Here is a 24,709-nt window from a genome sequence, read left to right as displayed (position 1 = left end):
CTAAGCTAATAATCTGGTTTAATAAACCATTATGCTTTAGGGTGTTTTTGTACCTCCTATTCGTTCTCACATATACAACGGCAAGTTGTTTCTTGCATGTCTGCGTAATTAAGGTTTGACTTTGGCCCAAAAAAGTGATAACCATCTAAAAATGTGCTATTACTGAGCTGTGCATTTTAAATCCATGGAAAGAAAGTTCAAAAGGTGACGAAAATCTGTTTTGGAATGAAAAATAACTTCTGCAAAATCACACCAATAATAACTGGGAACTAAGACAGGACTTAATAAGCCTGCACCTTCTGATCAACTTATCTTTTGATCTGAAGGTGTGGGATTAAATGTCTGAAATCTGTGTCGTAGACAAAAAATATAATCGTGCCGACGTGTTCGTTTCTTTCATTAGAAAACTAACATTTTATTGACAAAAATAGATTTGTTTTAAACGGATGACTCGGAGCGGAATATTCCGAAAAGCAGCCGATAAGTGTCCGGCGTAGGTGGATACCGTTTAAAAAGCATCTCAGGGGGATTCCTCAAGAATTCGGTTGAGAAAACGCCAAGAATTCATTTCTGGAAATTCTACACAAAAAGCGCGTCTACATTGAAGATGCTAAAATACTAAATTATTTTGATTTATTTTGGATTTTTTTTTTTATCACAACATAATACCCATAGATCCATTTGTGTTCCTCCAGAGTTTTGTTGACTTGATTATTATTCTAAAATGGGGAGGGAAATAAAACTTTTTTTGTCTGTTTAAACTTTTCTATTTCATTTCATCGAAAATAATTAACCAGTTCTATCCCACACTGAGCATGTCATCTCCTGAGAAACTCATATCTGTAAAGCGCTCCCAAAAATACACTCCTGCGGGACGCAGAGGGTGGAACGCAGCCAAAATTCTGGTGGCCCCTAAACAATGCCCCATTGTGGTCTAATTGAATGTAATTGAGTGGAGAGATGTGGATAGCGAGTGGGAGAAACATAAGCAGTAATATGTCAGTATGAGTAATACGCTTAAAAATATCACTTTAAACAAACTAAAGGTACTAGATTTTACAGTTGACTCTCAAGCGTATGTGTTTTGTAGCTTTAGTATTACACGTTTCACCTGGGAAAGTGAATACAGCATCTATGAAGTTTATTTAAGGTACTAATTCGACCTTTAGGACCACTGTTGTATCTTAAATTTTTTTTTTTAAAGTTTTAACAGCTCATTACATTCACGTTCCCAGGAAACGAAAGTATTACAGACGTACTTGAGCAGAGGTTAAGTTCTAGTATTAAAATTTGATGGAAAGGTACATTTTAAAACGGCATAATGATTGTACTAATGATGATGTAATGCACTTACCGCTTTATAGAAATGACTGTAAAATATATTGCTTCAGTCGTGCCATTTTTAACTGCATTTGAGCTACATTTGATCATAAAAGCAAAATGTGTTTGTGTTTCTTAGCAAGAAGAAAATAAGACGTGGCATAAGATATTTTAATGCCAAAACGAGAAAAAAAAAAAAAAAGAAATACTGAAAACACAAGCCCTTAGGGTGCACTCTCAGAAAAAAAGCCTTGAAGTACTCCTCTTCACTGGGGTGGTACCATCAAGCATACCTTCAAGCAAGGTGGTACGTTTTGTACCTTTAAAATTAATTCATTAACAGCATTCTTCCCAAATGAAAGCAGCTCCTATCTTCTACATACTAAGGTCCAATACTCTCAAAAAAAGGGTACTAAACTGTACCTTTACTTGTCAATGGAGTGGTACAATTAAGGGTTTACAGTTACAAACATTAGTACAGTTCAGTACCCTTTCTTCTGAGAGTGCACATCAGTTCAGTACCCTTTCTTCTGAGAGTGCACCTCAGTGACAAGCATTAGTACAGTTCAGTACCCTTGCTTCTGAGAGTGCACATCAGTTAAGTACCCTTTCTTCTGACAGTGCACCTCAGTGACAAGCATTAGTACAGTTCAGTACCCTTGCTTCTGAGAGTGCACCTCAGTGACAAGCATTAGTACAGTTCAGTACCCTTTATTCTGAGAGTGCACCTCAGTTCAGTACCCTTACTTCTGAGAGTGCACCTCAGTTCAGTACCCTTTCTTCTGAGAGTGCACATCAGTTACAAACATTAGTACAGTTCAGTACCCTTTCTTCTGAGAGTGCACATCAGTTCAGTACCCTTTATTCTGAGAGTGCACCTCAGTGACAAGCATTAGTACAATTCAGTACCCTTTCTTTTGAGAGTGCACCTCAGTTCAGTACCCTTTCTTCTGAGAGTGCACCTCAGTTACAAACATTAGTACAGTTCAGTACCCTTTCTTCTGAGAGTGCACATCAGTTCAGTACCCTTTCTTCTGAGAGTGCACCTCAGTGACAAGCATTAGTACAATTCAGTACCCTTTCTTCTGAGAGTGCACCTCAGTTCAGTACCCTTTCTTCTGAGAGTGCACCTCAGTTACAAACATTAGTACAGTTCAGTACCCTTTCTTCTGAGAGTGCACCTCAATTACAAGCATTAGTACAGTTCAGTACCCTTTCTTCTGAGAGTGCACATCAGTTCAGTACCCTTTCTTCTGAGAGTGCACCTCAGTGACAAGCATTAGTACAGTTCAGTACCCTTGCTTCTGAGAGTGCACATCAGTTAAGTACCCTTTCTTCTGACAGTGCACCTCAGTGACAAGCATTAGTACAGTTCAGTACCCTTGCTTCTGAGAGTGCACCTCAGTGACAAGCATTAGTACAGTTCAGTACCCTTTATTCTGAGAGTGCACCTCAGTTCAGTACCCTTACTTCTGAGAGTGCACCTCAGTTCAGTACCCTTTCTTCTGAGAGTGCACATCAGTTACAAACATTAGTACAGTTCAGTACCCTTTCTTCTGAGAGTGCACATCAGTTCAGTACCCTTTATTCTGAGAGTGCACCTCAGTGACAAGCATTAGTACAATTCAGTACCCTTTCTTTTGAGAGTGCACCTCAGTTACAAACATTAGTACAGTTCAGTACCCTTTCTTCTGAGAGTGCACATCAGTTCAGTACCCTTTCTTCTGAGAGTGCACCTCAGTGACAAGCATTAGTACAATTCAGTACCCTTTCTTCTGAGAGTGCACCTCAGTTCAGTACCCTTTCTTCTGAGAGTGCACCTCAGTTACAAACATTAGTACAGTTCAGTACCCTTTCTTCTGAGAGTGCACCTCAATTACAAGCATTAGTACAGTTCAGTACCCTTTCTTCTGAGAGTGCACCTCAGTGACAAGCATTAGTACAGTTCAGTACCCTTTATTCTGAGAGTGCACCTCAGTTCAGTACCCTTTCTTCTGAGAGTGCACCTCAGTTACAAACATTAGTACAGTTCAGTACCCTTTCTTCTGAGAGTGCACCTCAGTGACAAGCATTAGTACAGTTCAGTACCCTTTATTCTGAGAGTGCACCTCAGTTCAGTACCCTTTCTTCTGAGAGTGCACCTCAGTTCAGTACCCTTTCTTCTGAGAGTGCACATCAGTTACAAACATTAGTACAGTTCAGTACCCTTTCTTCTGAGAGTGCACCTCAGTTCAGTACCCTTTCTTCTGAGAGTGCACATCAGTTCAGTACCCTTTCTTCTGAGAGTGCACCTCAGTTCAGTACCCTTTCTTCTGAGAGTGCACATCAGTTCAGTACCCTTTCTTCTGACAGTACACCTCAGTTCAGTACCCTTTCTTCTGAGCCTTGGTACAGGTTAGTAGGTTTTGGATGAGAGCTAAAGAGTCAATTAAACGCAATAAAACAGGGATGAAACTTACTTCTTCCGTTCTCCTTGACAGAAGTGACGATGTCTTTATAATTAGAGTGGTCCTCCTCGTAGGGAAAAGCTTCCACGGTGATGTTTTCTTTGCGCAGGTTGAGGAAAATGCCCTCGGAGAGGAAGAAGTGCGGCCGATCGTCCTGCTTTAAGTCGTGGAAGATCATCACCGCGCGCCGCGTCCAGTTAAACTGCGCGTGCAGCGCGTTGACGAAGTCTCCCAGCTTGGTGGTGGTGGGTCCGGTTCGGAAGATCGTCCCGAACTCGCCTTCGTTATCGAACCCGAAGGCGAGTCCTCCGGCGGTGATGAGCGGCAGCTTCCAGTGGGACGCGAACCTCCCGACTGACGCCACGGAGTACACGCAGCCCGGTCCGATGAAAGCGTCCGGTTTGTGGTAGAGTTTCGTATCCACGGCGATGATCTGCGCTTTGTTTTCGGAGCACGAGCCCGTGGAGTCTTCCACGCTGAAGTTCAGCAGGTCTATCCCGCGCGCTCCGAGCACTCCGCTTTTCAGGATGTTCTCTTGCGCCATGCGTATCGCAGGCAGCACGCGCGGAGATGCCCACGGGTATTTAATGTTGTCCGGGAGCAACACGGCCACCGTGATGTTATTCCCTGCATCTGTTCTGCACCAAGTCAGGACGCAGCAAATAAATATGACAAGGAAACAATGCACGAGATGCGTTTTATGTCCCATTCGGGCTCTGGGAAGAAAAATAACGACAGCACAAATCCAACCAGAAGTTTAAAAAGAAAAAAAAAATTCCAAGGTGTTCTAAAAAAAAAATCCCAAGTGAAAGGTTTATACGTTTCTTTACGAAATCATATGCAATCAGAAATCTTGTACACAGCTGAGATGATGATCCATTTGAGGAGTCCTTAAAAAAAGTTGGTATGTGAAGTTGGTTGTGGTTTTGACGCTTGCTGCTTTGCTCCTTCCTCTTGACTCCTCCGTTCTCTGTGATGATATTCATCCAAGTGGCCAAGTTGAAATGAGTGCAGTCCTCCTCTCACTCAGCTCGGCCCCTACACGTCATGTAAATAACCTGTTATAGCCACTACAACAGCTCCCTCTGGCGGTCAGGTGAAGTTTAAAGCCTTTACTACATTCAACAAAAATGGCAATGAACAGAGGTTTTAGTATACTCTAGTAAACGAAATGCACTACAGCTTCACCATGTCTTAAAAACAAATGTATAAATTCTCCTGAAAATTTCCATCCGTCTTCTCAGGGTCACAGGGAGCCTGGAGCCTATCCCAGGGAGCATCGGGCAGAAGGCAGGGTACACCCTGGACAGGGTGCCAATTCATCACAGGGCACAATCACACACACACTTACACACCCATTCATACTCTATGGATACTTTAGAAATGCCAATCAACCTACCATGCATGTCTTTGGACTGGGGGAGGAAATCCCCGCAGCACGGGGAGAACATGCAAACTCTGCACACACAGAGCCACAGGGATCAAACCCCTGACCCTGCGGGTGTGAGGCAAACGTGCTAACCACTAAGCCACCGTGCGCCCCTCCTGAAAATTTGATTGGTTCAAAAAAATGCTGTAGTAGCACCCGAGGCGTCATTTTAACCTATAGAGCTCCAAAGTCGGCTAAAGTGCTTGTCTTCTGAGGTCTCTACGGTTCTCAAGCACTGTAGGTTACCGCGGTCACACAACTGTTGTCGTTTGAAAGCTACTGATTAGGTCTTTTTAACATCTATAATGTGGCTGTTTAACATCATAACATAAAATCAGTCACTTCAGAAGTGCAGAAGATTCCCGGTTACGGCGCAGACGCTCCATGCAAGAACCTGGTCATGTGACAAGTGTGCTCTCTATATATTTGAGCTGTATGGGTTGAGCAGATTGGGACGTCTGGTGTTCAAACAGTGCAACTGCATTACATGTATAATTAACAGAATGCAGATTTACACATTAAAACAAACTGTCTTGTATGTAATGGTTCATACTTTGAGGGACTCACATGGCGGAGTCACACAGATCAACGTTAAATTGCTATTACACTTTTGTTAGAACAAAACACTCATGTATTTGTATAAATTTCCCTACACCAGTGAAGTACGGTTTCAGTGCCCTCCACTAATATTGGCACCCTTGGTAAATATGAGCAAAGGCGGCTGTGAAAAATTGTCTATTATTTAACCTTTTGTTAAAAAAATTCACCAAAATACCCTGCGCTCATGGACATCAAGTAGTTCCAGTAGTGTCTGGCAAACTGAAGACGCCGAGTTTGTTTTTGGATGAGAGTAGAGGCTTTTTTCTTGAAACCATTCCAAACAACTTGTGGTGATGTAGGTGACTACAGATTGTAGTTTTGGAGACTTTCTGACCCCAAGATGCAACTCACTTCTGCAATTCTCCAGCTTTGATCCTTGAAGATTTTTTGGCAACTCGAACCGTCCTCTTCACAGTGCGTTGAGACGATATAGACACACGTCCAATTCCAGGTTGATCCATAACATTTCCAGTTGACTGGAATGTCTTAATTATTGCCCCGATGGTGGAAATGCGCATTTCCAATGCTTGTGCTATTTTCTTATAGACACGTCCCAATTTGTGAAGCTCAACAACCTTTTGCCGCACATCACAGCTATATTCCTCGGTCTTACCCATTGTTATGAAGGACTAAGGGAATTTGGCCTGTTTATTTATACTCCTGTGAAACAGGAAGTCAAGGTTGAACAATTTCCTGTTCCTAGTCATGCAGGTGTACTAAAAAAAAAAAAAAAATCAATGAGAATATACTTCAAATATATTTTTCTCATATGAATTCATACAGGTGCCAATAATTGTTGCACACCTGTACTTAAAGATTTTTTTTTGGATAAACCTGTGTTTTGTTTGCAATTGTTTGATATCCATGAGAGCAGAGTATTTTTGTGAATTGTTTTAACAAAAGGTTCAACAATAAAAGACAATTCTCCACAGCCTTCTTTGCTCATATTTACCAAGGGTGCCAATATTAGTGGAGGGAACAGTATATTTTTGTAGAAGGCAAAATGATGAACGTGAGTGCAGTGGTAAGCAAAACACTCCACGCTAAACAACTCAGCATTTTATTATTTGTGAAAAACGATCCAAGCAGATGAACTTTGTCTGTCCGGCTTTACTGAGTAGTTTTGGGAAGTCTGTACACTCCGGCTGAGACGATCAGCTGGTGATCTCGCACTTTTTTCTGCAGGAAAGCCTGCAGCTCGTTGACGTCCATCTCGGTGACGCCGGGCCCTGTAGCCACAAACATGCGCAGCATGGAGTGAATCCTCTCCAGGGTCATGCTCTCCAGATTGGTCAGCATGGCCTGAATGTAGGCCCAGAACAACTGCAGTAGAACAGAGTGAAGGACAAGTCAGTGGCTGTAAAAAGAGCCACATGTGTTTATTCTTTTTGTACCGATACTGACACAATAATAATGATATGCAAGGAATAAAACGTGCATCCTGACAGGAAAATAATCAGTCACCATGTGGTGTAACGCGACCCGACATCCCATAGTTGATTAATTTCCAGCACATTCCCAAGTATTTCACTTCTCTTATGCCACAGCAATTTGCCAACACTAAGAATGTTCAGATCTACTTTTATAAAAGATTATTCAACACTTTCTACAGCTCTGTGATATAATGTTGAATAAGGATACCACAGAAAACTAGTATGACCAGGACTGCAGGTGTACAATGACTGACAGTGTAGGTTTTTCTGTGCATGCAGGTATGCTGAACTCCACCCACCTGCAGCTTCTCCTCCCTCTGCTCCGACTGAGTGGTGGTGTTGGAGTCTCCCTCTTCGTCGCTGTCTATGAGCATGATGCCTCGGTCAGGCCGTTCGCGGCTGGAGGCCTTCTCGAGGACGCTGTATCGGCCTGGTGACTCCTCCTGGAGCACGCCGTGCTGCTGCCATAGCGCTAGCTTTCTGCGCAAAAGCTCCTGGGGCACACCCAGAACTCCGCTCAGCTCTTCCAGGGCCCATGTGCCTGAGAAAAACCACATTATTTACAGAACACATGCTTGCTTCCAGAGTTGCATAGTAGCATTCAGTCTGAGTCTGAGCCATGTTTATACCCTCACCCTTTTCCTGGAAGTGTAGGATGATGGCAGCGTGGATGGGAGACACGGAGAGGTTGGTAAGCGTGCGGTCCTCCAGCTCCACGTCCAGAGTTACCGATCCCAAGTGAGGCTTCCAGCTCAGAGTCCTCATAGCCTACACACACACACACACACACACACACACACACACACACACACGTGTCTTTGTGAGGATATTCCATTGACTTAATGATTAGTGTAGCAAATTAATTCCATGTCTACACTTCTACGTAAACCTTAACCTCAGCAACCTCAAGGAAAATATTTGGCAGGTTTAGTTTTTCAAACTAAAAAAAAAAGGGGGGGGGGGGCGTTAAAAATAAAGAGTGAGAGGAAGAGAGACCTTGAGCTTTTCAAAGCGGTGTGTGTAGGTCTCCATCGATTTGGAGATGGCAGCAGGCAGTTCCAACTTCTCCTCTTTGAGCTGAGGCCAGAACTCTGAGGACAGGATCATGGCCGAAAGAGGAACAGAAGGCTGCTCTTCCTCGGGCAAACGAGCCTCTTCTTCGTGAATGTTAGTGTTAATCCGCCGGGAATCCGCCACATCCTACAGAGAGACAGACAGAAAGAGAGAAGAGCAGAACATTCTTCAGTTTGAATGATTTTGGCATTCCTCATTGTTATCAGTGCAGATTTTCACTTGAGCTGCATCTTAAAATGCTGTGCTTCCTGACTTTTTGGTGCGAGTAGTGTGTTATACTGGGAAATTGAACAAAATAAACTATTACTACAACTGGAATTTTATGTAGTGAACAGTGAAATGTACCAGTGCTGTTAAACTAAATATCAGCACTCACGGAACACTGCTTGTACAAACATTAGTGGACCGGAACAAACTATTTTTTTCTTTATACAGGTGCATCTCAAAAAATTTGAATATCGTGGAAAAGTATTTTTTTCCCCTGTAATTAAATTCAAAAAGTGGAACGTTCATATATTCTAGATTCATTATACATGAAGTGAAATATTTCAAGCCTTTTTTTGTTTTAATCTCGATCATTATGGCTTACAGCTCATGGAAATCAAAAATCCAGTATCTCAAAATAAAGAATTTATAACACAGAACTGTCGACCTGAGAAGACTCTAATCAGCAAACAAACTCAAAACATCTGCAAAGGTTTCCTGAGGCTTTAATCTCTCAGTCTGGTTCAGTAGACACATCCACAATCACGGAGAAGATGGAAGTAAATGTTGCATTTCATTTGGAAATCAAGGTTCCAGAGTCTGGAGGAAGAGTGGAGAGGAATAGAATCCAAGCTGCTTGAAGTCCAGTGTGAAGTTTCCACAGTCAGTGATGATTTGGGTGGCCATGTCATCTGCTGGTGTTGGTCCAGTGTGTTTTCTCAAGTCGAGAGTCGATGCAGCGTCTACCAGGAGATTTTAGAGAACTTCATGTTTCCATCTGCTGACGAGCTTTATGGAGATGCTGATTTCCTTTTCCAGCAGGACTTGGTACCTGCCCACAGTGACAAAACTACTAGTAACTGGTTTACTGACCGTGGTATTACTGTGCTTGATTAACCAGCCGACTCACCTGACCTGAACCCCATAGAGAATCTACGAGAGACACCAGACCCGACAATACAGACGAGCTGAAGGCAGCTATCAAAGCAACCTGGGCTTCCAGAACACCTCAGCAGTGCTACAAGCTGATCGCCTCCATGCCACGTCGCATTCATGCAGTAAATCCAGCAAAAGGATTAAAGCCCAGATCGAGTATCAGTGCATAAATTAACAAACTTTTCAGAAGGTCGACATTTCTGTATTATAAATCTTTTATTTGAATATTTTGAGATACTGGATTTTTGATTTCCATGAGCTGTAAGCCATAATCATCAAGATTAAAATAAAAAAAAGGCTTGAAATACTTCTTTATGTATTAATACACATTATGTGTAATGAATCTAGAACATTTGAAAGTTCCACTTTTTGAATTAAATTACGAAAAAAAAAAGAACTTTTCCACGATATTTTCTGAGATGCACCTGTAAATTATGTTTTTAAACGGTTCGATAAAGTCAAAAATCATTTATGGCTCATTTTTAGATAAAATTTCTATTACAAAAAAAAAATTATATACTGTGCTATATCTAGTTACCAAAGATTTGGACGAATTGATAATGATTTGATAATGAAATATTTTGTGTGGATCAATTTTACAGCTCGAGTGGAAACCTACCAGCCAGTAATATTTAGAATGCCCTCTAGTGGACATTGATTTTAATCCTTCAGATGCAAAAAAGCTCACATTGCGTGAACAAAACAGTGTTTAGTAGCCAAGTGCACACTTGCGTGTACTTATGCAGCAATAACAACAACAGAAAATAAAGAGACAGAAATTATATAACTAGAATTAAACGTCAGTTTAAAGAGACAGCTCTGACCTTCAGCATGACCTCACAGTAATGCATATGGGACTCTCCAAACCTCAGCTTCAGCAACTCCACATTCCGAATCTCCCTACACACACACACACACACCCACACCATTTATTTATAAAAACACAAACTAAATGGGCTCACAAATTAAATTGTGTGTCATGTCACATTTATAACAGTGTGATTACTCAGTAAGAAGTGTGTATAGTGTGTGTGGTGAGTGAAAACACCTGGCTGTGTTGTAGTTGAGCTGGTGCAGCAGCCTGTCTGCCAGCACAGTTTTGTACTCATCAATGAAGATCTCCTTACTGCCAAAGATGCTCACCAGAAGACTGATGATGTCTGAGGAGCGCCGCTTAGAGCCTGTCTTATCTACTGAGACAAAAATCGAGCGAAGCTTAAAGTCAAAGAAAGCTAAGTTAGGAATGTATAGTGTCTATCAGGAATACAAGGTTTTATGACAGGAATGTATAGCGTGTGTGGGCCTATAACCTGTTAGGGCATCAGTAGGGTCAGGGGTCCACTCCTCTGGATCACTTCCCTCATCCTCACTATCCTGTGTTTCCAGGGTAACAGGGTCAGCCCGAGAGAGCTCACTGGCTAACTCGCTACAGCCCTCAGTGTCACCCGTTAGACTTGCGACAATCTGACGCACCGTGTCCTCACGTGTTCTGTCCAAGAAGAGATAAAACAGCTCAATCCTATTTTACCCAACCAGAGTATTAAATTAATTTTTACATGGTCTAATCCATTGTTAACAAACCAGAGTCCAGTCCAATTTTCACCCAAGAGCCTAATCCAACTATCAAACCAGAGTCCAATATTTATTTTTTGTTCTGCCAGAGCCCAATCCGATCTCACCCAGCCAAAGCCCAATCCGATCTCACCCAGCCAGAGCCCAATCCGATCTCACCCAGCCAGAGCCCAATCCGATCTCACCCAGCCAGAGCCCAATCCGATCTCACCCAGCCAGAGCCCAATCCGATCTCACCCAACCAGAGCGCAATCCGATCTCACCCAACCAGAGCCCAATCCGATCTCACCCAACCAGAGCCCAATCCGATTTTACCCAACCAGATCCCAATCCAATCTTACCCAACCAGATCCCAATCCAATTTTATCTATTCAGAGCCCAATCCGATTGTGCCCAACAAGAGCCCTGTCATATTTATCTAAGCACAGCCCAATTCAATTTTATCCTTTCAGAGCCCAATCCAAATGATGAAAATGGATTCAAACAGTGGACTTTCTCTCTGGCTTTCAGCTTTGAGCAAGAGCACAGGACATGATATGGCACAGAGCACTAGCTGCTAGCAACCGTAAGGTGAGCAAATATGATAATTGTCATAATGCAATTGGAGTTGAAGCCTTTAAGTAACGTCATTAAACCTCAACTGCTCCAGAACTGCCTTAATGGCAGACCCTGCACTCTGACCTCTGATATCTACAAAGTTTCTACAAGAATGCTCTGTAAGGATAAATAACACTAGTAACATGAAACTTTGTTTGTGTTTACAGAGTGTGCTACAGATACAGAGTCTTGCCTAACCTTAGGTATTTGCGAATGGGTTGGCAGGCCACCTGAAGAATGACCATGGAGGGGTCAAGTTCCCGTAAAGCTTTAATGGCTGAGATGTAGACAGTTATTATGTCAGATGTATGAACTCCTGCAATGGAGAGAGGGATCTTTAAGTTAACCATTTTTTTTTATTACTTTTTTTTTTTTTTTTTTAGAGAAAGTGCATTACTTTTTTGCCAGAAATTTTCTGCTGACCTGGGTGCAACAGACGCGTCTCAAAAGCAGATTTGAGAGAGGTAAGGAGTTGCTGTCTTTGATTGGTCCGCTCCAGACAGAACTTCAGATCTTCAACAGCAGGGGTGGATTCTGGGAAATCTACACAGGCAAAGGAACATATACATATTCAACAGTTTCAAATAGCAGAGCATGTAAAACATGCAAATTATGCACATCAATCAAATTCATCTTCAAATGAATGGCATGGTATCACCACATCACAATGGTGACTCACTCATCTTTTTTTTTTTTTTTTTACCTCGAATGATGCTGAAAAGCTCCTCAATCCTCATGTTGACATAGATGCGGCAGAAGAACTGCTGCATATGACAGCGCCAGCGCTGGAGGATGGTACTACCAACGTAATCTAACATCCCATCTGTTGGCAAAGTGTTGCTTCCGGCCTCGCCTACCTCGCTCGCAAAGACCCTACTGAGCCAACCAAGGACCTGCTCTAACCACTGCAGAATGGAAATAAAGAAACAAACAATCAGGAACTGGGATGTGGAGAAAGATGGCTACTGTCATAATTATTCCAGCATAGCCATCAATAAAAATGCCAGAACGCCTTAACAGCTGAAAAACTGTATGGAAACTGTTTGGATTTACACACGCGCACACACACGCGCACACACACGCGCACGCACACACACGCACGCACACGCACGCACACGCACGCACACGCACGCACACGCACGCACACACACGCACACACACACTCAGTTCGACCGATTGATCGGTTTTGCCAATTAACCGGCACCGCTAACCGATTGTTTTTCCCGGTTGCATCTGTTGCATGAGCGGCTAAGAAGGGTCTGCCATCATTATACAGTACAAGAGCAGCCTCTAGAGGTGGAAAAAAAAAAAAAAACTATGGCGGGCAAATTTTGTTGTGTTATTTAAAATGTTTTTGATTTTGTGGTTCAGTTTGGCCGTATATCTTTTATTCACTTTAATATTTATTAATAGTGAAGATATGTTCATATTTTTATACTTATTTCATTTAAAAATAGTACAGTACATTTTCATGTACATTAAACAGTACTGTATATTTTTGTAATAAAGTTCAGCAATATTTTACTTTGAGTTTTATGTTTTTATTCAGTATCAATTTTAAAAACGGTTAATCGGTTATCGGCAGGTACCGCCCGACTTAGTTATCGCTATCGATAAAATCCACTATAGGGCGGCCTCTAATAATCTTACACTTAAATAGTATTTGAGTGCATTTAAAAGTTATTTGACAGCCCTAGTAGACAAGATAAGGGCTAGTTAAGTACTCTACAATTAGTATACAACAAGTATGAAATACACACACACATCTCTAGATCGAAACAGAGATTAGACAATTAGACTCTTGAGCACACAGCATTACAAACACTTTCTAATATTCACTGTATGACAAATCTCGGCTTATAGTAATTTACAGTAACTGCTTCACCAAACCATTGTGCTTGTCTTTAATAAAGCTCTCATTTAGATTCCTATTAAAATGAGCAAGTCCTTAAATACAGGAGTCTAAATTAGACTTCTTCAGGTAACTTTGTATTAGTCATAAACAGCAACAAACTACTACAATAACGTGCAACTGTAATCTGGTCTTATGTGAGAAATCTATGCGAACAAAGCCTTAAAGAAAACTCTGACATACCTCATTGAAGTCTGAAAGGAAGGATCTTTCGTATTCGCCTCTGCAGCGCTGCTCCATCCTCTGCTCGATCAGGCGGTGCAAAATGTTGGTCACAGCCTCAGAGCTCACTCTTTCCAATAGCTGCAGTCTGGAGCTGCAACACATAACACACACACATGACCTGTTTACCCAGAGGATACACAAGAGAGAAGAACTACCTAAATAAACTTTTGTAATAGTTTTTAATAAAGAAATAAATAAATAAACAAACAGTTCTTCAAGATGCATGCACTCATGCACTTACAGGATGTGACTAAACTCTTGCAGCTGCTCCAGAGCATCTTGGCACCAGCAGACCTGTTGTGCGGCGGCGCAACCAGTGCACGTATCATTCCCAACGCTCTCTGCTGCCACGTCATCAGCCTCGATCTGCTCTTCCATCTGGCTCATGTACACGGAGAAGGTGCGGCTGTAGAACTCCAGGACGCGCTGCTGTAACACTGGAGGTGGAGAAAACAGGAGGATGGCACGGATGATGGAGAACGCCCTCTCTCGCAGGCCGTGGGCTCCGGGTCCAAGCAGACCTGCTCGACCCTCGTCCTGCCACGTACCGAGTCGCTCAAGACCACCTGAGACCAGAAAATATAGAGCGCATTCTTACTTAGGGAACGAGATCCGACATATTAGGGGAGACATATATCCATTTAGAGCTAAATCAAATGAAATAGCACATAGATACCTAAATTATTCAACACTTTCCCCAGCTATACATTTAACAATATAATAATAATAAACCCTTCACAAAGTCACTTCGATATTGACTTTGAATATTCAACTCTGATCAACCATTCAGGTACGACGTGCCCAATAATTTCTTACGGAACCGATATTATTGTGGTTGCATGTTGGTCCGGCCCCCGTTCGCAAGAGTTTCCTCTCATATTCTTATTGCCTGTCGCTTTTCTTGCCAAAATAACTAGAAGATTAATCGCTGAGGATTTCAAACACGCTTGAAAATATCGGAGAATCTGCAACAGTATACAGAAGTCACCGAAATGAGTTTTCTGTATTGCTTCAGAGTTGGAAAGTCGGATAAAATTAGTCCATAGGGACAAATGATTTCATATTGCAAAATACTGGAGTACTCCTTTAACTTTTAGGGTAAATGTATACAACTTATGAATTTACCATCAACATAAAAAAAGGCACAAAAGAGGAGAACCCAGCATACAGAGAAAAGGTTGGAGCCGCCGCAGCAGGGTCCTAAAGGCTTCCAAAAGTGCTACGGCTCGGGCTCTCTCTTGCGTTTCGGCCTCCGGCTGCTGAAGTCCAGCCCAGAACTCCGGAGCCACGTGGGACGCCAAAGAAACCTGCAGTGTCTCCAGCAGCCAACCTTCCACATACTGACCCAGGCCTTTCTTACACAGCAGGGTCAGAGCCTCAGAAACAGACTCATCAGTAACAGGAGGGGGTGTGGATGGAGATACCTACAGGACAAAATGCACGCTTAATACACATGAGAATCGTATTTAAAAATCATACATCATACAATGGTGTGACCTTTTGGGATGGTGCTTTACGTTTTTAAATACGGTGTCGCCCGTAGAGCGCACAGAAGATCCATCTGCGAATGCTACGGAGTTCGAAGAAGCATAAATGCAGTCGTTATTCTGCTATTGATGCCTGAGTCTACAGACTATTAAGATTAATTATTATTATTTTTTTTTTTACAGGTCCTTCAATAGACTACATTACAGTGCCTGTGCAGATTTACACCTGTTTCTGCACAAATACACCAATGGATATGTACTGTATGCAATCCCCTCTAAAAGTATTGGAACAGCAAGGCCAATTGTTTTTGCTATACAATGAAGACATTTGGATTTGAGACCAAAAGATGGATATAAAACGATAGATCAGAATTTCAGCTTTCGTTTCCTGATATTTACATATAGATGTGTTAAACAACTTAAAACATAGCAGACCACCCAACGTTTAGGTGAGCAACAGCATAGGAACAGATAAGTCTTGAAGTAAATTAAAGTAAATAACACTTAATATTTGGTTGCATATCCCTTGCTTGCAAGAACTGTATCAGGCCTATATCTTATTGACATCACCAAATTGTTGGTTTCTTCTTTTGTGATGCTTTTCCAGACTTTTAACGCAGCCTCTTTCAAGTGTGGTTTCTTTCAGGGGGGTTTCTCCCTTCAGGAGGTGAAATGCTGCTCAGCTGGGTTAAGGTCTGGTGATTGACTTGGCCAGTTTAAAACCTTCCATTTTTCCCCCTTGATAAAGTCCTTTGTTGAGTTGGCAGTGTGTCTTAGATCGCTGTTTTGCTGCGTGATGAAGTTCCTTCCGATTAATTTGGATACATTTCTGGCTGCCAGAATGTCCATGTAAACTTCTGTATTCATTCTCCTGCTTCCATCATGAGTTCAATCATCAATAAAGATTAGTGAGAATGTTTCAGAAGCAGCCATGCAAGCCCAAGCCATGATGCTACCGCCACCATGTTTCACAGATCAGCTTGTATGTTTTGGATCATGAGCAGGTTCTTTCTTTCTCCACACTTTGGACTTTCCATCACTTTCGTAGAGGTTCATCTTGGTTCCAGAACCTTTGTGGCTCGTCTCTGTATTTCTTTGCGAATTCCAATTAGGCTTTCTGATTCTTACTGCTCATGAGTGATTTGCATCTTGCGGTATGGCCTCTATATTTCTGCTCTCGACGTCTTCTTCACACTGTGGATTGTGATACCTTCACACCTGCACATGGATTCCGATATTCATATGCGTCTGCCATGTACGCAGAAAGATTGGATATTCCACGGTCAATGCGAGTCGTACGTCATTGAAAAAGCGACTGTGGCGAATGGCGTCAACTCAGATGGACAACAACCGTGAACACACAACTCTCAACAAGGGCTCTCTTCTTTTTTTCTCCACCTTAAGAAGCGGGTGTTTTGCTCACCTTTACATATGGTGCGGAAAGCATAAGCTTGTATTATATTTTCGTCTGCATCCATAGCAAATTGCGTTTTTTACTTCCTTTTTGAGCTAAGCTGCCGGTGACGTCTACATTTGGTTGTTTCACGAGGTGTCGCGTGTAAATATAGATATGGGTCACTTTTAAACGAAGATGTAAGCAGGTCATCCAAAAAAATCGGATATAGTCAACAAATCGGATATAGTCAACAAATCGGATATAGTCAACAAATCGGAATTGGGCATCAGGACCTGCAGTGTAAATGCAGCCTAAGGTGATCCGTAGAGTGTCAATAAAATGACTAACAGACGCATCCAAACACAAACAAATTTTCCGGACCGGAAGTAAATTTTCCAAATCGGCGTTCTGTGACTTTATAAGCTTTTGCAAAATCCATGGCTTAATGCATTGATTTGTTTTCATTTTCTACATTTCTTCCAGGTTATTTGTACATGTGAGGATTATTTTTTTTAAATCGTCTATCGAACCTTCAACTGTAACGTTATGTTTTATTTATTTCTTTTGAAATTTCTCTCACCAGTGCTGCAGTCACAGTGTCCCAAGCCGCCGGAAGCCCCTGCGGCATTAAAACCGCCGAGTTATCGTTCATGTTCGGACCACCACGGTTTCCTTAAAACGCATTCTTTTAATCGCAGTTTCCAAACAGCGCCGTTTTCATGCCTCGAATCGAATTTTATCGCGCTCTTCTCTCTCAAGCGTCGGTCGCGTATTGATGACGTCGACGCTCCCGGAAGTTGATAGAACGACTTGAGGGGGGAGTTCTTATTTGTAAATCGCTCTGGAAACAGAAACAGGGAGGACTGACGCGTGGGTCTGATACAGAGACACTGTGGAGCGAATTGCAGACAGGATTTTAAGCAAGATAGTTAACGAGCTTCAATATATGAGCATTAAAAGTAGAAGTTTAGTGTAAAGCAGGTGGACTTGGGGCGAATTAAAGATAATCAGCAATGACCCAACAAGGAGCTGCACTGCAGACATACAACAACGAGCTGGTCAAGTGTAAGTCCATATTGTAAGCTCCATATTTCTGTGATTTATTTTGTTGTTGTTGTTGTTGTTGTTTTAAAATAACTTAATTTATTCTCTCTGCTAGGAGGACTAATGTGGATTTAAAGTCTAAGTAGTTAAGTAGCTGCCATAAAGCAAGGCCAGCAGTTTTCCTGTTTTCAGTATCTGCTGAAAATGTTCTTTTATTGAATTATTTTAAAGCAGGAAACTTTATCTTAGCCTATCTAATTTGGAATAAAGGTGGTGTGTTCAGATTTAATACGTTTTAAGATATGGAGAGACACCATGGAAGAAATGATCATAATCTGATCACAGTATTGGCTTAAAAAAATAATAAATAAATAAAGTAGTCAAAGACCCCCTCAGTGCAAATGTATTTTAAATTATTTTTTTTAAATAAACAAACTAATAAAAACAAGAACTTTATTTACATTTGTACAATCATGTTTTGTTTGGAGCCAGTGTGTGTGTGTGTGTGTGTGTGTGTGTGTGTGTGTGTGTGTGTTTGTTTATTAATTGTTTTTATTAAATTTATGAACTTTCCACCCATTTTTATTATTAAACATGTCATTAGATTGCAGTTGACAATATTTATAGGCATAATAGCTTTAATAATGGAGTCGTCTGGAAGCAAGTTAGAAAATCACAGACCCATGTAGTTATACTTCCTGGATCCATTTTAAGTACTACAGTTCTATATTTCCTCACACTCAGCTGATTTGGTCAACATAAACTATCAATAATATCAATAAAACTATCACTAATATCAATAATACCTTAAAATTAGGACTGGGCAAACAGATGATATATTGATGTTGTGATCATTTATGTCACAATACACATTGTACTTGTATCTTGGTATCATGATGCATTTTTCAAACTTTTTTGTTTGTTTGTTTGTTTGTTGGTTTAAAGAACAATTACAAACTCTGATTGGAAGGTGCTGATTTGATGTAAACATTCGGTACATTTTAAAATTATTTTTAAAAAACATTTAATTATGATGTATTACAATTTATCAAATTTTTCTCCTTTTCAGTTGTAATTTATTTAAGATGTTAAATAGAACTATAAAATATAATACATATGTTTATGAAAAATGATTGAAAAGAATCCAGATTTGGCATAGTTTGTGTATATGTTTTTAAAGTTTATTTATTTTGAGTTCTACATAGTGTGGGTGATATGACAGAAGTATAGAACAATTTCTAAAGATAATAGTAATAATAATTCAATGATGCATTAACCCTCTACAGCATGAATTATTACATTTACATTTAAAAAAAAATGTTGTTATGGATTTTTATTACTTGAATTAGTTCAAGCTATAAAAATATATTTACGAGTTTGGAAAATTTTTGGAATGGTGGAAAGTATCATAGTCAAAAAATTATTATATAATATAATTATACAATGATATAAAAATAAAGTGCAACTGCAGAATGTCTGAAATGAGTTATATAGTAAAATGAATGTAAATAAGTAAAACAGCAATTTTGTTTTAAAAAAATAATTAATTAATTGTTGCCATATGGCAACACGATACAGTAAAGGGTTAATATCTGTTTAATATTTATTTAATGTCTACATTGTCTAACATTGAAAAGGAGAATCTGTAAAAATTGTAACATTTTACAATTTAAAAGATTAAGTACAAAATCAGCTCATAAAAAAAAATCACAATTTCCAGGATATTTTAGAAAAAGTAGATAGGATTAAGCTAGAATTATTAAACCTGCATGAATAAAACAGGAGTAAAAGATCTCCCATTAATGTGATACGAGTTTAGTAGAGTTGCAGCGTGACTTTGCACACCTCTGTCTACTAATAACATCTCTAATGTAAGTCAGATTTTGGAGCTTATTTTGGAAAAAAGTTGCACTCGAGGCATTCTTTGGTTGTTGGTTTAGTCCATGATAAACACGCGTGGTCCTCCTTCATTAATTAGTTTTGTATGATTCAGCGAAAATTCTGCTGAACAAAGGTTTTTTTTTGTACCTATAGAAAGTCCCACTTACTTTTCATTACCATGAACAAATGTACAGGACTTTGCAGTATACATTATTTATACTGCACTTTATATTGCAGTTCACATTAAAGTGTGTTCAGAGGTAATTGTGTGAAAAACAAATGCTGTGTAATGTTAAAGTTGCTCATCTAGATTGTAGCGAACAGCTCTACAAATGGAAAAGATTATGACGTGTTGTATTTTAATAAATAAAAAATACAACATGTACAAAATCTGACAATGTAATTGTTGTGGTATAAGAGGAAATAATACATTTGAGGACATGCTGTAATAAAAATCTTACTATCTTTGGGGTGGCAACAGTAAGTCTGCTGTCATTGATTATTTACCTATAACAGCATGCCCTGTTATATTGTATTCCTTAAACCCAAATTCAAATGATGGCAAATTTATATTTTAAAAAAATCCTTCCGAAGCTAAAACGCAGCGAGAGTGTTCCAGAAATTTCCAAATGTAATTGGTTCTCCTTCCTCAGGTATAGAGGAGCTGTTCTTGAAGAGGGACGAGCTGAATAAGCAGATCCAGCAGGAAGAAGAGGAGAAGACTCGTCTCCAGCATGACATCCGTGTGCTCACGGAGAAGTTAAACCGCGTGTCCGAGAGTCTGGACCACCGCCTCACTACCCGCAGCGAACTAGACCGAACCATCGCTGAGACGGAAGCTGCATACATGAAGGTACGGATCAAGATCTTATTTCGTGAATTATTTTTTTTTCCTTCCTGTAATGTAATTTATTAAGCTAATCCTTTGGTGATTATTTCACATTGTAAATAATGAACAACAATTCTGCTTTGTGCTTTCAAACAAAAATCAGAACAGAATTAATAGTTTTAACGTGAACGTAATCAGTCAACCGCTGACCGGTTTCAGTGGTATTACCTCTGGGTAACGCAAAGCATCTCAACTAATGAAGTGGACACACTCTCCCACATGTGGCTGATTAAAAACCAACACAGTGATGGGAGGTGGGACGGAAGACTGCATGTGTCTCATCCACTTGGCGCTACATTTTAAAATGAATGAATCAGAGGTGGGAATATCTACAGCTTAGCCATAGCATTTACGATTATTTTTCACCACTTGCTACAGCCATATGGGAGACAAACACGAATAAAATTCACCGGCAGAACAGCCAGTTCACCGAAGGGGAAAGGACGCAGGACGTCTGTTAGTGGTCATTTCCCTGTCTGGGTGAACTTGTGAGCAGTAGATTGCGGGACTGTGGCCTCTTGGCTTATAATTGGCTTATATCTTATACAACAATTTTATCATCTCTACTCGATATTGTACGTTCGGTAGCTATTCAGACTACACTTGTACGAGTTTAAGAAAAAAATGCACCAAACGAGCATCTTTTTTCTAACAGTCGACATACGAATCTGGAACTCTGATATATAACTCGCCTAGAAGCCACACCCCCTTCCCATATCTCACATGCTTTGGACTAGGCTCACAGGGTGCCCTTACATTCTAGCAAGGTAAATGGAGAATGTTTTGAGTTCATTTGTATGAAATAACGTAAGTTGGACTTGGCTAACATTAGGCAAGTATATATTTAACATCAGGTATGTATATTTATTAAGCATGGCAGATCTTTTACGTCCAGATATGGTAAAAAATGACACGTGGCATTCAAGGCAAAAAAAATATTACCTAGACATGATTAAATATGCCTGCAAGGAAAGGTCAGATCTAACAGTTGAATAAGTCAGATAAGTCCGATAACAGGATTTTGCAGAGTTTTTTTGTGTGTGTGTGTGTGTGTGTGTGTGTGATTGTTACAGCCAAAAATGCTTTTTTTTTTTTTTTTTTTGCATTAGGGGTTTTGTCTTGAATAATTTAGTTTTTTCTTTCTACCAGCTAGGAGTTTCTTGTTAGCAGTGTGAGCACCTCTCTAAGCATAACCAAGACATGAAGCAGTTACTTGATTCATTTGCTTGCTGTGTATAAAAACCTAATTCTTTTTTTTTTTCCCTCTCTCGCTCTCTCCCAGATTCTAGAAAGTTCTCAGACCCTGTTAAGTGTTTTGAAGAAGGAGACTGGGAACCTCAGCAAAGCCACAGATCCCAGGCGCAGCAAAGACCGTTTACCTCTATAGTCGTTTCCTTTAATTTCATGTTGAAATGCCCCGATACCATGCAGCATTTAACCCTTTCATATCTTGATATTTTAATATTGAATTCACTTCCTACTATGGCGATGCACTGTATTTAAATGGGACGTTTTTAATAAAGGTTATTTCTAGGGATTTGTTTTTTTGTTTCATGACCATCAAAATTGTCACAACCGACCCCATTAACCGCCTTCACTTTATTGAACATCAGTTTGCATGTTTAACAGTAGGTTGTTGTTTTTTTCTCTCCAAATCTTCTTCAAAATCAATGACACAAATTGTACATGTAAATTTAGCCAAGGACAGAAATACAAGAAAATAAAATTAAATGTACAGTACAAACAGCAACCTGTTTCCACTATGAAAATAAACAGGGAGGTGTGGAAGAGTGGATGGACGGTTTTATTCAACTTTTTACCTCATACGTAAATGCACAGGGTCCTAACCTTTTCTCTGAAGACTCCTAAGCTATCTACTCTTAACATTTTAGCTAATGTTTTTCAGACTTGCTAGTTTATTTTATTTTTTTACTTACTAATCAAGCTGTTATTGGAATGAAGCATCGATGCAAAATATCTGACACCTATAGCAAATTTTTTCCCTGTGGGTAGTAGAGGAATATTACTACTTAACTGTTACAGTATCTCTGCCATTTCGGTGTTCATTACAGCTGTCATTTCCCAAAATTAGTCCATCCATGACTGCGACACTTCCCCAACCATCTCAACGTTTTAAGCAAGACTACAAAAGGTGCAAAATAAAGCGAAGAAGAAAAAAAAAACCCAGTGCAAAGGAATGAAAGTAAAAGTCAAGCTTTTCCTTTTCTTCATCCTCTTTTAAAAAAATTTTTGTTAAAAATAAAGCACCTTAATGCTACGGCAGATGTGTAGAACTTCTCGCTAAAATTCCTAAAAAGATACTAAAAGATCTAAACTAAGAAAATTTCTTGTTTATGAAATAAATTATGAAAGCGTGTAGAATACTGGCCAAAGAAGCATATCGAGACTAATGAAAATCCCTCTTACACATCCACATACGCTCCCACACACACTAGGGTCACTTGGCATTGTGTGTCCAGTCAGTCTTTTTGTCTTCACACACACACACACACACACACATCGTGACTGAAGTAACCGTTCCTTTTTTGCTCACTGGAATGTGAAAGAATTTCGAGTTCAGAAAGTCACGTAGTGCGTGAGCAGGACAAAGAAAATGAAATCCGAACCTGCTTATATAACCTTATATAGTGATGTCACTACACGTAAAAATGACGACTTAACACCAGAGGAAATGTCTGTTGGCATCGATGAACAATACTGCGGTGTTCGATATGCCGTTACATCACTGACACAGTGTTATATCTCATTCAAGACAGTGTTATAAATATATCAGAGCTGGTTGTTTACATAATAATAGCTGCATATTTAAAGTGTTGCATTGTGTTCGTTGAAACCATCAGTGATGTTACGTTTTAACTTTTGGTTGTACATAAACGTCCGAGTTATGCTTCCATCTGAATACAGGGTTGAGCATGGCGGTTTGTAAAAAGTGCACGTCCACCTCAGCAAAACAGTGGGAGCTACGCCTCTGACACCTATCTCATAAAACGCCTCTTTCACCAGTAATATTAAGTTCAATTTACTGAGTCGATTCTTTCGAACTCCTGTTTGACTGATTCAATTTTGCCTTTGGGGGACGACAAGGACATAAAACCTTCAGATTGCGCGACATAATGTTCCAGCTTCTTTGTTTAAACAACAATCTAGCTAAACAACTGCCACTGTTGTAACGGATTATGGGATCAGCTCATTTTGTTGGATTTCAAGTCAAACATGACAGAAAGTGACTCGACAACTGATTCCCCACCGACTCGATGAGTCAAGTGATTGAGTTCATCATACGTCGCAGTGGATCTTGGGAGCTGCACGTTTCTTTGTGGTTCCTATATTGAAACATTGCTGATGGCAAAGTTATTGGTTCATAGAGTCGATCATCTGACTCGATTTGGCTCATTTTGATTCGCTTGTTAGAGTTCAGTGCACGGAGCCACTACATGGACTGACATGGCATAAAAATGAAGTGAAAATAGTTGTTTTTAGGATGTCGTATGGTGTTTCGGTTTATTCTTAAACTAGTCTTTTTTTTATTATTTTGAAAAGTGGTTCAACTGATTCAATAAAAAGAGTCGGTTCAGACCATGAGCTGTTTCAATGAGTCAAGTCAGGCACCACTATTTATCACAGTGCAGTGTCAGGTATGAGACCAGGGTTGCTAAAATTGACTCTTTTTTTTATCATTTTTTTTAAATCTAAAGTGACCAGATGCAACTAAGTAGTTTAGCGATTGCTGAAAGAGCCAACAGTGGCAGCTTGGTAATGCTGGGATTTGAACCCATAACCTACTGATCAGATTAAGCCCAATGCCTTAACTACTGCCCAGAGAATCTATCATTTATCCACATTTCCCAAACATTACATCACAAGCGTTCCACTTTAATCAATCTCTGAGGCTGCGGTGAAATCGGCACGGCCCTGATCTCTACGTGCCCACGTGTTATTTTCATGGACAACGATAAAAACCGTGCACTTTCGCATATCACATCCTGTTGTTTACGTCCCGCCCTGCCTGTTCATATTAAAGCATAACTCGGTCTTTAAGAGCCGCTTGCTGTAAACGGCGTCAAACGCAATGCAAATCCGACTCGCGTGAGCAAACTAGATGTGCGAGGTCACTGAAGAGGAGCTTCATATTGGACAAGTTGCACAACACAGGCATCCAGGAAACATGAAACATACACAGGACAGTAAAAGTGGTGGAACAAGAACAAAAAGAACAAGAATTGTGGCACCCTTTCGTTTGTT

At 40.3% G+C, this 24,709-nt stretch overlaps 3 protein-coding genes across 4 annotated transcripts in view; 1 reads left to right on the top strand and 2 right to left on the bottom strand.

Moving 5' to 3' along the window:
• The window catches only part of npr2 (natriuretic peptide receptor 2), a 48,331-nt gene extending 43,489 nt beyond the window's left edge, over positions 1–4,842 (bottom strand). Inside the window, exon 1 of the mRNA XM_053617777.1 lies at positions 3,780–4,842. Coding sequence (XP_053473752.1) covers positions 3,780–4,476 — 697 coding nt within the window. The 5' untranslated portion in view covers positions 4,477–4,842. The remainder of the gene's footprint in view (positions 1–3,779) is intronic.
• A 1,997-nt stretch (positions 4,843–6,839) lies between these two features.
• On the bottom strand, positions 6,840–17,387 carry anapc2 (anaphase promoting complex subunit 2). 2 transcript variants are annotated; one of them, XM_053618046.1, is made up of 14 exons: positions 17,213–17,387; positions 14,918–15,173; positions 13,991–14,315; positions 13,708–13,840; positions 12,316–12,517; positions 12,036–12,155; positions 11,811–11,928; positions 10,754–10,932; positions 10,492–10,636; positions 10,268–10,343; positions 8,226–8,429; positions 7,865–7,997; positions 7,529–7,770; positions 6,840–7,119 (listed from the first exon to the last, which is right to left on the bottom strand). In XM_053618046.1, exons 1-14 carry the CDS (start codon positions 17,282–17,284, stop codon positions 6,907–6,909), a joined length of 2,418 nt encoding a protein of 805 aa, XP_053474021.1. In that variant the 5' UTR covers positions 17,285–17,387; the 3' UTR covers positions 6,840–6,906. The 2 variants fall into 2 exon arrangements, with proteins under 2 accessions (XP_053474021.1, XP_053474022.1); XM_053618047.1 differs by having other exon boundaries at positions 10,492–10,633.
• A 47-nt stretch (positions 17,388–17,434) lies between these two features.
• On the top strand, positions 17,435–21,983 carry ssna1 (Sjogren syndrome nuclear autoantigen 1). The gene is made up of 3 exons (XM_053618048.1): positions 17,435–17,697; positions 20,211–20,410; positions 21,729–21,983. The coding sequence occupies exons 1-3, from the start codon at positions 17,646–17,648 to the stop codon at positions 21,831–21,833; spliced, it is 357 nt and encodes a 118-aa protein (XP_053474023.1). The 5' UTR covers positions 17,435–17,645; the 3' UTR covers positions 21,834–21,983.
• Positions 21,984–24,709: the final 2,726 nt, after the last annotated feature.

Source organism: Ictalurus furcatus, chromosome 28, assembly GCF_023375685.1.
Source record: "Ictalurus furcatus strain D&B chromosome 28, Billie_1.0, whole genome shotgun sequence".
In the NCBI taxonomy this organism is placed as follows: domain Eukaryota; kingdom Metazoa; phylum Chordata; class Actinopteri; order Siluriformes; family Ictaluridae; genus Ictalurus; species Ictalurus furcatus.
Note: the sequence above shows the minus strand (reverse complement) of the source record. Positions and strands in the feature narration are given on the sequence as shown.

What these genes read in the sequence shown, in the direction of transcription:
- anapc2 (XM_053618046.1), bottom strand. Translation starts at nt 17,284, where the DNA reads ATGAACGATAACTCGGCGGTTTTAATGCCGCAGGGGCTTCCGGCGGCT. An exon ending in GACGCGTCTGTTGCACCCAG is followed by an intron (nt 11,929 to 12,035) that starts GTCAGCAGAAAA and finishes TCTCCATTGCAG; the next exon opens with GAGTTCATACATCTGACATA. An exon ending in CCCATTCGCAAATACCTAAG is followed by an intron (nt 10,933 to 11,810) that starts GTTAGGCAAGAC and finishes CTTCTTGGACAG; the next exon opens with AACACGTGAGGACACGGTGC.
- ssna1 (XM_053618048.1), top strand. Translation starts at nt 17,646, where the DNA reads ATGACCCAACAAGGAGCTGCACTGCAGACATACAACAACGAGCTGGTC. An exon ending in CAACAACGAGCTGGTCAAGT is followed by an intron (nt 17,698 to 20,210) that starts GTAAGTCCATAT and finishes CTCCTTCCTCAG; the next exon opens with GTATAGAGGAGCTGTTCTTG. An exon ending in CGGAAGCTGCATACATGAAG is followed by an intron (nt 20,411 to 21,728) that starts GTACGGATCAAG and finishes GCTCTCTCCCAG; the next exon opens with ATTCTAGAAAGTTCTCAGAC.